At 52.9% G+C, this 12,256-nt stretch overlaps 1 protein-coding gene across 1 annotated transcript in view; it reads right to left on the bottom strand.

Moving 5' to 3' along the window:
• Positions 1-926: 926 nt before the first annotated feature.
• zzef1 (zinc finger, ZZ-type with EF hand domain 1) overlaps positions 927-12,256 on the bottom strand; it is a 44,831-nt gene continuing 33,501 nt past the window's right edge. Inside the window, 8 exon segments of the mRNA XM_064352195.1 lie at positions 927-1,476; positions 3,050-3,121; positions 7,608-7,758; positions 8,258-8,423; positions 9,165-9,263; positions 9,795-9,963; positions 10,335-10,478; positions 11,356-11,715. Coding sequence (XP_064208265.1) covers positions 1,363-1,476; positions 3,050-3,121; positions 7,608-7,758; positions 8,258-8,423; positions 9,165-9,263; positions 9,795-9,963; positions 10,335-10,478; positions 11,356-11,715 — 1,275 coding nt within the window. The 3' untranslated portion in view covers positions 927-1,362.

Below are 12,256 nucleotides of genomic sequence, written 5' to 3'. Positions count from 1 at the left end.
AAACCAAAGCAAATACTCCACTGCCGCACTTTCCCTTCTGCACCTGTTCATGTTGGCTCTGCCGTCGATGGTGATGAGCACTGACCCATCTAAAGGAAAGATTCCTGAAAGAAGCCCTTACAGCCTGACCGCGATTAATACAGCAGCGTCTTTCCTGAACCGTGTGGAGGTCTGGCCCGTGATGTGACCAGAGCCAGACCGCGCCCGGTCCCGTTAAGTGAGACCGAGCCAGCGTCGTGGGGGGCTGCGGGGGGGTCGGGGGGGAGCGAGACAGCCGTGTCAACCGGGATGCGTTTTCGCGGCCTCGCACGCTGCGGGTCCGATGCCGAAGAGATCCAATCAGAAGGCAGCGTGCGCGACCGGGCCCGCTGACAGACGCCCGTCTTCCTGTCGAGGCCGTGCGCGCGCGAAAGACGCGTCGCGGGCGGACGGCGGAACGTCGGCTCCGTGGGGCTGCGGGCGGACGGCGGAACGTCGGCTCCGTGGGGGGCTACGTGCGCGCGGGAGGCTAACGAGAGGAAACCCTCGCCCAGGCTGAGAGGAAAAGCATCTCGGGCGCTAGTTCTTAGCTTAAGGCAGGGAAGCTTACGCTGAACCCTCGAGCGATTCCGTCCCTCGCACGACTGCGTCACTGTGCTCACGGTGTTTCGGTGAAACCGTATGGGGGTAAGGGGGGCTTCAGGACTCTCAGTGAGGACTACACGCAGATGTGGGGGGGGAAAGTAAAGTTTTGTTGTGCACATGCGAAAATGCTTCTCTAGAGGCTCCGACGAGGCCTGGGGAAAAGGCCAGAACACTCAAGGTTTTGAATAATGAGGCCCCCTTCAGCGCAGCGCAGTATTTTTAGGTCCCCCTACCTGTTCGCTTAGAGGAAGAAAGGGACAAGGTGACCTGCTTTTACGATGATCGATTGTCCAACCCGCGGCTTTCTTTTTTTTTTTAAAACGGGGTACAGAAAAGGGAAAACTTCCTAACGTTCGGCAGTTTGGCACGCTGTCTGCTCTTAAACACGGGACAGCAGTAACTCTAGAGAGCTCGCGCTCCAAACTTAAAAACAAAAAAAGAAAATAAAATACAGATTCATCTTTCTGGCAGAAACACGGACGCTTTGATGGAACTGCGTTCAGAAGTATTCCGAGGCAACGTCTATGGCGGAGAACTGTGTGCGAGGCGAGCCGTTGGGCATCCACAGGGGTGACCTGGTTTGTGCGACGCGGGCGTGGCTGGAACTCATCCGGGCGCCCCCCCCTTTCAGAAACAGAGCAGTCATTAAGTCCTTAAAACAGGCCGCTTCGTCTGGAAGACATTCGAGAGGTATTTCGCGTAGCGCCCGTCCTCTTCAAAAAAAAAAAAATCCCGACCCTAGTCCAAGAGGGCGCTCCCAAGCTCGCCGCAGTGAGGCGGCACGTTCAGCAGCTTGGTCGATTTATTCGGGTAATTGATGGCCAGGCTAATGGCGGCGATGTTCTTCAGGGCCTGGGGGACAAAAAAACAATTTTTAAAAAAAAAGTAGTCAGACACATTATGCAAATGGTTGGCGTTTCAGAGCAATCCGTCACGGCAGTTAACGCAAATGTTTTTCGCGAAAGGTCCTCCCGGCTTCGACTTTCACATACGCCGGTCTCCCTTCGCTTGGCTGTGCTGACTTGGATCGATGTCAACTCTGGCTAACGTGCGAGCGGTCAAATGCTAATCGCGCAGCTATATGGGACAGCAAACACATTAAAAGCCGGAACTCGTGAAACGCAAACAGCTATACGAGTCCTGCATGTACTTGCAGCTTTCATATTAAAGCCAGAACATAGCTAGGGGGTATCTGGGTGAGGCATCTGATCATCATGTGATCCACCGGCACAGGAGGGATGGGCTATATCACGAGAAACTTTCAACTGAATTTTGGCTTATCTCAAACAAGCCGAAGGTTTAAAACAAGCTTACAAAAACAACAAGAAATGGTATGCATTTTATCTGCAGTTTTCTTTTTTTTGTCGCTGGCTTCTCTGTTTCCTGCACAGGGGCCCTACACCAAAGATCTGAGGCCGCTCTACATCCCCACTGTATCCTTATCGAAAGTCGAAGGCCTGTCATTGACAAACAAAAATCTTATTAAATTCATAGTAATTTGGATTACTGTTGTCATGCATATCCACGTAAGGACTGCACAAAGGCACTTTCAGGTTCTTCACATTCAAAATGAAGCCCTTTCCAGGTTTACGATGTCTGGTGGGAAAACCAGTGCTGGAACAGAAGTGTGCACTACTCCTCGTGAAAAGAAGGATCACACTGAGGATAACTGCGACTCCGGCCTCGCTTCCTGCTCCGCCAGCACAAGCCCCTGCATCTCGGTGACATTAATTCCATTAGGGGCTTTAACGTGCAAAAAAAGGGAGAGGGAAGGAAATGAACGAGGAAATGAATCACGCGCGGAGCGACCGACCGAACGTTTCCTAAGCGGGTTTCCTAAGCGACCGAAGCCGGTGATTAATCGTTCGGCGAAACCGGGCGTCGCGGACGACGGGGCGGACCTAATGAGGCGGAGGCGGAGGAGACGCGCGTCCGCCCTGTCCCGGCCGCCTGCTTTCTCAGCCGCCGTACGGGAGCGCGAGAGGCACCGCCGTCTCCCCCGCTGCCGTCACCCCCCCGGCGATCGCGCGCATTAACGCGTGCTCGCTCGGAGAGGGACGTGTTAATATCCGACACGCCTCGCGCGTCACCGCCTTTCCTGTTACCCTCAACACGTTCTGCGTCAAAGTTACTGCTTTTCTGTTACGCATATACACCTTGCGCGCCAAAAAGGGAAACTTTTTAACAAGCGCTCGGTCGAAAGTAACACAAAACGTGTAGTTCTTAACCACACGTTTTGTGTTAAGAAATGACACGTTTTGTGTTGTTTTTAGCGCATCTGTTTAGAGAGCGAGCGCCCTGAGACCAGACCTCCGGTAGGCAGGGTAGAGTGAACTGGAAGGTAGGCGGTCAGACCCTTCCGGAAGCTTCCGCTGTTGTGTGTGTGCGAACGAGGGGGGGGGGGGGGGGGGGCGGAGCCTCGTACCTGGGCCGTGTGGACCAGGAGCTGCTCGTGGGTCGTCAGGGCTTGCAGGTACTCCTGGAGGACGCCTTGCTCCTGCGTGGGAGGAAAAAAAAAAAAAAGACGGGTTTGGAACACGGCGTACGCGCTTTGTTTGATCAGGAGGATCTCAGATCAGTGCTCTGTTCCGAGCCCCCCAAAGGCAGGCTTGTCCTGAATGCTGCCCCCGAAGAGATCGCGCAGGTATGAGGCAGGAAATGGAGAGCTGTTATTTAAGAGCATACATGAATAATGCACTGAAGCCGCGCCGGAAGTTTCGAGGTCTCTTATTATGAAGTTTGAGGAAAGCTTCACTCTTCTTTTTGTCCTAAATGTTAATTGCATTCACTCTCAAGCCCTATGAAAAACAAAAAAACGACACATCAGACGCTTGGAATATGGGACGTACACCAAAAATAAGACCAGAATGAAAAACAGTATTTCTACAGTTTGCGAGTCAGTGGTATATCAGTGCAATACAGTAAAAATGAATAAAAAAACTAAACAAACTCAAAAGAGGGGCGTACATACCAGTTACTTTCCTATTCAAATAAAATGGGGATAAGCTTTGCTCTGTCACACTTCTCACTCACTCTGCAGTAAATGTTCTTTAAAAGTGACCCTCAAGCTCATTTTTAAAAATATTTCATCCGCTCATCTGCATTATTTATCGATCTGCAGATTATTTCCAGGGGCCCAGCAGCACTCACAGAACAGTTAAGGTGGAATCGCAGACCTAAAATAAAGCAACCGTTTCTGAAGCACTTCAGAATAAAGAAAAGATTACATTTTCAATACGTGACAAGCGGGTATCCAGGCGAACTCCGCACAGCGACAGGTCGGACCACCGGAGGAACCAGCCTGCGCTCCACCATCGATCTGAGCGACATCCTGTTTATCTGTGGGCGGCTCGCGAAAGGGGGGGAGCGCGCGCGCCGGGGCGCTTATCTGAGCGCCATTTCCGCCAGCGGTATCGCCCTCCATCTCTCAGGGCACCGCCGCGAGCCGTGCACGCCGAGGAGACACGAGTCGAACGAGGGTCCTGCTTTTCGGGGACCGGGAGGGCGGTGCCGCCATTTAGTGCCGCTTCTGTCTTCAGCGAGCGCAGCTGAAAGGCACCCGGGGTATTCCTACGCGAAAATGAAACTCGGCGAAAAAAGTGCCTGTAGGATTCAGCAAATGTTTGTGATCAGCTCGGTTAAAAGAGATGTGGGCTTTGTTTTTTGTGCTTGGGTGCCTCACTGGGGAACTATTTCAAACTCCTATAAAAAAAAAAACCTTTAGGCCATATTGGATCACACGCGGTAAGTGACGAACGTTAGTCTATGATCTGTCACCCCGGACCTGATCAACCCTGCTCCTGGGGACCTGCCATCCCTGCAGGCTTTCATCTGAACCCTACGTTGGCACACCTGAGCCTACCGATTAGCAGGCCGGCGAGATCTCAAGCTGTTGAATGAGGTGTGGCTTTGTTAGGGCGGGAGTGAAACCCTACAGGTCGGGAGATCTCCAGGAACAGGATTGGGCAGCCCTGCTTTCACAGCCATTCACAGCCGTTCGCTTTGTTTTCAGGGAACTTTGTAAAAACTTTGTGAAAATCAAAGAGCTTTGACACGGTTATGAAACTGAAGCACCCAGTCCACGCTAACAGTGTGTTCAAATCACTGGTTACACAGAACGCTTGCGAATGTGATTGGCTGTTTTCAAAAGAACACAAAAGACAGTAAACCACATCCTGCAGCAGAGAAGAACAAACATCCACCAGCAAGGCGAGGCATCAAGGCAGCCGACTGCCTGTCGAACCCCGCAGATTTCCTGTCAGGCAACCGAACACACACATGCCGCCCATGCATTTTCACAGTGTGCGTACCCTAACCCTAAACCCAGACCCCAAATTTATCATCAACTGTTCATCAACCTGAGGAAAAAACAGACCGTTTTTAGGAGCAATGAGTACTCGACAATAATTCACAGCAGAATGTTTGAAATTCTGGTGTCATCTCAGAATGCACGATGACATCTGAAATGGGCACCGCTCCGAGCAGCTAAATGTTAACGATGTTAACGATGACGCGAGCGCTTAATTTTTCCCGGACCTTGAAAAACAGCCGCCGCCTCGGACGCGGACGCAGGCCCGAGAGAGACACGCGCTCCGGCGGCCTTGCCTAAAAATATCTGGAATGACAGAAAGCCGTCGGGACTCGAAAAAAACTGTCTGCGGGCGCGAGGCGCGAGGCTGGTGACGACACTCTCGCCTCAGCGCGCGGGTCGCGCAAAAAAGAGAAAGAGAAAAAAAAGGGGCCGCGCGCTTAGCGCGTTAGCGGGCGTCTCCGCTCCTGCACCCCGAGCGCTCGCCGCGTCTCGTTCACAAGTTTAAAAACGGAACGCGGCTCGGGAGGAGCGCGGCGTCGAGCCCTCCGCGCGGGCGGAGGACCCGCGAGACCACGCGTCCTTTCTGCGGGACGAGGAGACGGGCGAGAGCGGACTGCGTCACAGAGGTCGCATTCCGTATCCCAGCATGCCGCTGGGTGGGTGGGGAGGGGGGGAGGGTGGGCGCCGACTGAGCCTTCGCGTTTCGGCGCGGCGCGGGTCTGCCAGAACGGCTCGGCCTGCGCCGCTGCAGAGGTCCAGCACTGCCCCCTGCTGGCAGCCTGACGCACTTTCCGTGAGGGTGCACAGCTGAGGGGCTTTACCCCAAACAACAGGACAGGGTGCACACCCCTCCTCACTCTCTTTACCTGGAGCTGATGGTGGGACACCTCCATGAAGATGAAATAGATGGTTTAAGAATACCATGAGCATGTTACAGACAACTTACTCTAAATAAAAAACTGTGCATCCACTTCTGCTATGAAACGCATTGAGCAGAGCTCACAAGGACTACAGATGCCAACTGGTAAAAAGTACTTCATTAACCACACACAAATACACACATATACACAGCTGTACAAACACCCATACACAGCAGACACACAAACACACAGTTGTACAGTTGTACACAAGACAAAAACAGCACAAACAGCCACACCGACCCGTCCACCCATCCATCTACACACGCAGCCACACATGCACGCACACGCGCGCACACACACGCACGCAGACACGCACGCGCGCACACACACACACACTCACCCACACACACACACACAGACCGCCAGCACTTCACTCAAACCCCTTTCATTAAAAGGCTCCTGCACTCAGGCTGTTTGTCGGAGGGACGAGGTGGGCGGGCTCTTCTTCCTGCGCGGTGAATTATTAATGCGACAGCTCGCTCTGTGCTCGCAGATGCCTGGAGACCGGGGGGGGGGTAAACCGGTGGGCCGGGATCCCCGCAAAAAAGAGGCCCCGCGCCGACAGCCCCGCGCGGGCCCAGAGGAGCGCGTAGCGCGTAGCGCGTCAGCTGACTATCGACAGCGCCTTTTACGCCCAGGCACACTTCCCTTCGCTCTCAGAAACGCTCACGGACGCACGCTGGCCTCTCCAAGGCAAGCGGGATTCTTTTCCGCTCGGTTCGGTCACGCCGCCGACGGTGTCTATAGAGGTGAAATACGCTCCCTGAATGAACGATGGGTCTCAACGCGTTTCTGCTTCTCAGGGATTTGCCTGATGAGGAGAAATGGCACCTGGATTTGTGCTACGGAGTGTAGCAGTGAAATGAAGCTAGGGCCACTGAAAGGATGTGGACTGCATTATTTTCTTGGATCAGTAGTAACAGTAAAATGAGGGGATTATGGGACTGGGTTTCAGTTGAGTGAACCAGGCAAATGAGACTTGCAAAAGGGAACTCTGGGTTCTGAAGAGGCCAGTTCCTAAAATCTTCTGTAAAAAAAGAGGCTGTTTAAAAAGCTTCCTATTCAGGAACACACGTGTACAAATGCACACACACTCAAACACACTCATACACGCACTAAAACACACATACAAATACACACATACACCCATGTGTGCACACACAAACACACACATATGCAAATACATGCACACGCACACAAGTGCGCACACACACACACACATTTTCATATTTAAGAAGAAATGAGAGAGTGGCAGTTGAGTGTCTGTCTGCAAAGTAATAATAATTAAACCTTTCACAGTGTTCATGCAGGAGGTGAGAAAAGGCTCCACTCAAAGCTCCATCAGCAGAGCCTCCAGTGAAGCTTGTCCTGACTCATTTTCATGCACCAGTGAAGGTGGGACTGCAGTATGACAGCAAAATGAATATGTTGTGCGAGTCACCGCTCCATTTTGTGGGTGTTGCTCAATACCGGTGTGTGAGTCACCCCTCAGTCTCTGAGGCCTATGGGGGGGGGAGTGCTGTACAGTGAAAAGGCTTTGCATTGAAAAAGATACTAAAACTGTATTTCTCTCACTTTTTTGGAGTCCTCAGGCAGAAAACTACATTTCCCAGAAGGCAATGAGACATAATTCATGTCAAAAGTTTTCACCCGCCTGACATGGCGACAACCCCTGTCGAAGGGGGGGGGGGTTTGGCAGGGGGCGGTACTACCCCTGCTGTTAGAGGCAAGGCAGGGGAGGCGGTACTCACGATGGCCTTGGTCTCGGCGATGAAGAAGAGCTCAGTGAGGGCGCGGTGAAGGGGCAGCAGCACGGTGATGCTGGTGGGGTCCTGGCTCAGGCCGCTCTCCATCGTGCTGAAGAGGTGCCACAGGGGGCGGAGCAAGGTGAGGTCACAGCCGCTGCTCGGGAAACGGTGGGGGGCGGGGAAGAGGACAAAGACAAGGTCAGGCGGCACGGAAAACATGCAAATCCCCGTCAGGAAGAGAGTCCCTGCCTCCGCCTCCACTGCTGCACGGGACGCTGCGTCTGCCAGCTCCATGCAAAACCTGTGGAAATCCTGCCGCGGCGGCTAGTGCCGCCCTCTGCACAGCCTCCTTCCAGAACCATCCATTACATACATCCAGTAACACTCTGACCCTTTCATCCAAACACCCTCGACTGGCATGGATATTCATAATAATGCGATTATACAGACAATCCCGATTCGGCAATCAGAAAATTGACCCTGACATGGAAAGCGATACACTTTTGTAATGCACAACCATGTTTTCTGTAGGTATCCTGCATATAAAATGTAGGCACTAGGTCTTGGAGATAGAATTGTAAGTCCTAATGATATTCAGGTGTGCTATACGGTCGACACAGGAAGCTGAAATGAGCTCTTTGCCCGAGCGTTACCATTGGGTGGGGCACTGCAGGATCCGCAGCAGCAAGTGGATGGCCTTCAGACGCTGGTTTCCTGTCTGGCGGCAGGCCACGCCCACCTGCCACTCCCAGATGTCGGCCAGCGGCAGGTGGCCCAGGGTGTGGTCGTCGGACAGCATCTGCTTCAGGATCTCGAAGCCTGTCGGGAGGAGAACGCGCGAGCGGTCACCCGACAGCGACCGCAAGAGGAACAGACCGCCGTCGAACGGGAGCTAGAGTTCTCTCTCTCGGGGCGACCGTTCCAGTCGAACCCGCGAGGTCGAGCGGCGGCTCGGTCTTAAGCGAGCGGGAAACGCTGAGAATAGCCCGACCCGAAACCTCATTAATGTTTCAGGCTTTTTTAAATTTATTTTTTTTTAGCTCGCGTCGAGCGACGAGATCAAAGCTTGACTGCGTTCAGTGAAAAACGCTAAGCGCTCCAGGCAGGTCGGGGTTCCGCAGCTGTTACCCCCAAAACGGTGCGGGCGATCAATCAGAGCCTCATCAGGCGTGTACCTCCAGAGGGGAAAGGTCACCCGACAACACAGCGCTCCAAGCGGACGCACTGAGCGCGCTCAGATCACAAATGAAGATTAATGACCGTAATAGACTGAACCCGGAACGCGGGCACTGTGTTCATTATTAGGTGGGGTGTCAAAGAAATTGCCCTGCCAGTGTGATGAACAAAACAAAGCTTCTGACAGTAAAGGAATGCAGAACTAACCTAAGCTGCAACAGTGAATGGACTGAATGGACAGTGACGGACTGAAATCCCACATCAGATTTCTCCAGTGACAGTGTAATATGAATGGGATTTGGAGAATCCCTATATCAGTGCTACTTCCACCAAGGTCACTGTAATGAAATGATAATAAGTGCAAAAACGACAGGGACCACAAACCTGTCTGAAACCTTCCCCGGTGGCCGCCGGTCACGGTGAATTTATATCCCCACTCCGTGTTGCTCATGTCGGAAATGAACCGGTAATGGAGGGTGTCCCCTGTAAAAAAACAGGACAAAACCAGTCACACGATGTGATGCACACGCACCCGGAGTAATCACATTCCATTCTGAGGCTGATGAGAAACTCCTCAAAGATCCTGACCCAGCACAGAGCACATCATCCTCTAATATTATACACACAGAGGCGCCAGTAATCCGTCTGGAGATATCGACGCAAATGGAAATGCACAGGGAAGTCATTCTATTTTTAATGAAGCCAATGGAGAGGGAAGTCCCAGCGTAAACAAAAATGGATACACGGTGTCCTCCAAAAGGAAGGACGCAACCCAAAAACAGCGGTTCCCGTAAAACGGTTAAAAAGAAAACATGCATGTAAAAACCATGAAATGAAAGCTAATCGTACTTTCGTCTCATTCATCTTTTGATCTCAAATCCAAATGCTTTAAGCGTTTTCCGAAACTAAAAAAATGTCCCTCTGTGGTTACCGTACTTTTTTCGAGGGCACTGTAGCCCTTCCGGTAAACGGCGTGACCGCGGCGTCTGGGGAGAGCCTGCAGGAGAACCTCACCGGGGATTTCGAAGTCGGTCCACTTCTGGGGTGAGCCGCTGAAGTTGTGCTGGTCCTGCAGGAAGTCGCCGCTGCTGGCCATCTGGAGCTCGTCGCACCCCTCCTCCGTGTAGCAGCGCGAGTCGAACTTCACCGACAGGTATATGGCGCCCGGGATGTGCACTTTGTCCTGAACCAGAGAACGAGAGAGTCGCCATTGCGTTCGGTCATAGTTAAAAACAAAATGCAGGACGGACTCCAGATCCGGGGCTAATATGAGCCGTTCCAGGTCTTACTGAAAACCAGGTTAGTGCATCATCGACTTCTGCTCAGTACCCTGTATGTTCGACTAAAACCTAGAGCGGCTCATACTGATAGGCATTGCGAATGCCATTTCCATCCCTAAACAAGCAAACTAAGCTAACTATCCTCACATAGAGTTTATAAATATAATAATAATGAATGTTTTGTGCTAAGATGTAAGAATGAATGTTTTGTGCTAAGACTAGCTCTCATTGTCTTGTGACGGCTCATAAAGGACAGGACAGCGGGCAGTTGTACCTCGAAGGTGGTGTTGTTGTCGTACGGGTGCTTGGACTCCCTGACCTGCACGGCCATGCCGGGCTCCTCCATGAACTGGCAGGCTGTGAGAGAGAGGCTTCCCAGCATGCTCTCACTGCAGCCCTTCAGCACCTTCTGCAGGATCTGAACACGAGGGTAGAGCAGAGCTTAGAGCCTCAAACACCCACACACGGCAGAGCTTAGAGTCTCACAAACACCCACACACAGCACAGCTCAGGGCCTCACAAACACCCACACACAGCACAGCTCACGGCCTCACAAACACCCACACACAGCAGAGCTCAGGGCCTCACAAACACCCACACACAGCAGAGCTTAGAGTCTCACAAACACCCACACACAGCAGAGCTCAGGGCCTCACAAACACCCACACACAGCAGAGCTTAGAGTCTCACAAACACCCACACACAGCAGAGCTTAGAGTCTCACAAACACCCACACACAGCAGAGCTTAGAGTCTCACAAACACCCACACACAGCAGAGCTCAGGGCCTCACAAACACCCACACACAACAGAGCTTAGTCTCTCACAAACACCCACACAAAACAGAGCTTAGAGTCTTACAAACACCCACACACAGCACAGCTTAGAGTCTCACAAACACCCACACACAGCAGAGCTCAGGGCCTCACAAACACCCACACACAGCAGAGCTCAGGGCCTCACAAACACCCACACACAACAGAGCTTAGACTCTCACAAACACCCACACACAACAGAGCTTAGAGTCTCACAAACACCCACACACAGCACAGCAGAGCTTAGAGTCTCACAAACACCCACACACAGCAGAATCTGCACACCAAATTCCCCACATCAGGACAGAAAAGTTCAGAGCAAGTGACTTATGATCTATTCTGATGACTTTTGGCATTGTGAAATATTAAGCACCAAGCATGCAAGGAAAGGAAAGGAAAACCAAGGCCTGACAAACGTAGCTAAGCGACGCCACGCGACGCTAAGGGCCCGGGGCGGGACGGGCTGGTTCGGGGGGCCCACCTTCTCCCACATGTGCTTCTCCTCCAGCTGCATGAGCATGTCCAGGATGTAGGCCATGTGGGACGCCCCGCTCAGCTCCAGCGCCTCCTCGCTCATGGCGGCGCCGCTGGGCCACTCGGCCAGCAGGGAGGCCAGCACGTGGCGGGCGTACAGGATGCCGATGGCCTCGTTCACCTTGAACAGGTACTGGCGCACCGCCTTGTTGCTGCGGGCGTCCAGCTCCTTGTGCAGCAGGGCCGAGCTCTTGGTGCGCCGCTGCTTGGCGTAGCTCAGCTGCAGGTCGCTCTCCGTGTTGGTGATCAGCTTCTGCGTCACCATGTTGGTCTCCTCCGTGGCCTTCTCACAGCGGCTCGGCTTGGACTGCGGAGGACACAGAGCAGATAGGGCTAGCCTCTCACAGGGTACAGAGTCATAGAAAGGGCAGCTAGGGCTAGCCTCTCACAGGCTACAGAGTCATAGAAAGGGCAGCTAGGGATAGTCTCTCACAGGCTACAGAGTCATAGAAAGGGCAGCTAGGGCTAGCCTCTCACAGGGTACAGGGTTAGAAAGGGCAGCTAGGGATAGTCTCTCAGAGGGTACAGGGTTAGAAAGGGCAGCTAGGGCTAGTCTCTCACAGGATACAGGGTCTTAGAATGGGCAGCTAGGGCTAGTCTCTCACAGGATACAGAGTCTTAGAATGGGCAGCTAGGGCTAGTCTCTCACAGGGTACAGAGTCTATAAAGGGCAGCTAGGGCTCTCACAGGCTACAGAGCATAGAAAGGGCAGCTAGGGCTAGTCTCTCACAGGGTACAGAGTCTTAAAGGGCAGCTAGGGCTAGTCTCTCACAGGGTACAGGGTTAGAAAGGGCAGCTAGGGCTAGTCTCTCAGAGGTACAGAGTCTTAGAAAGGGCAGCTAGGGCTA

This window comes from Anguilla rostrata, chromosome 9 (genome assembly GCF_018555375.3).
Source record: "Anguilla rostrata isolate EN2019 chromosome 9, ASM1855537v3, whole genome shotgun sequence".
NCBI classification, from domain to species: Eukaryota; Metazoa; Chordata; class Actinopteri; order Anguilliformes; family Anguillidae; genus Anguilla; species Anguilla rostrata.
The sequence above is the reverse complement of the archived record's forward strand: the minus strand, read 5'-3'. Positions and strand labels throughout refer to the sequence as shown.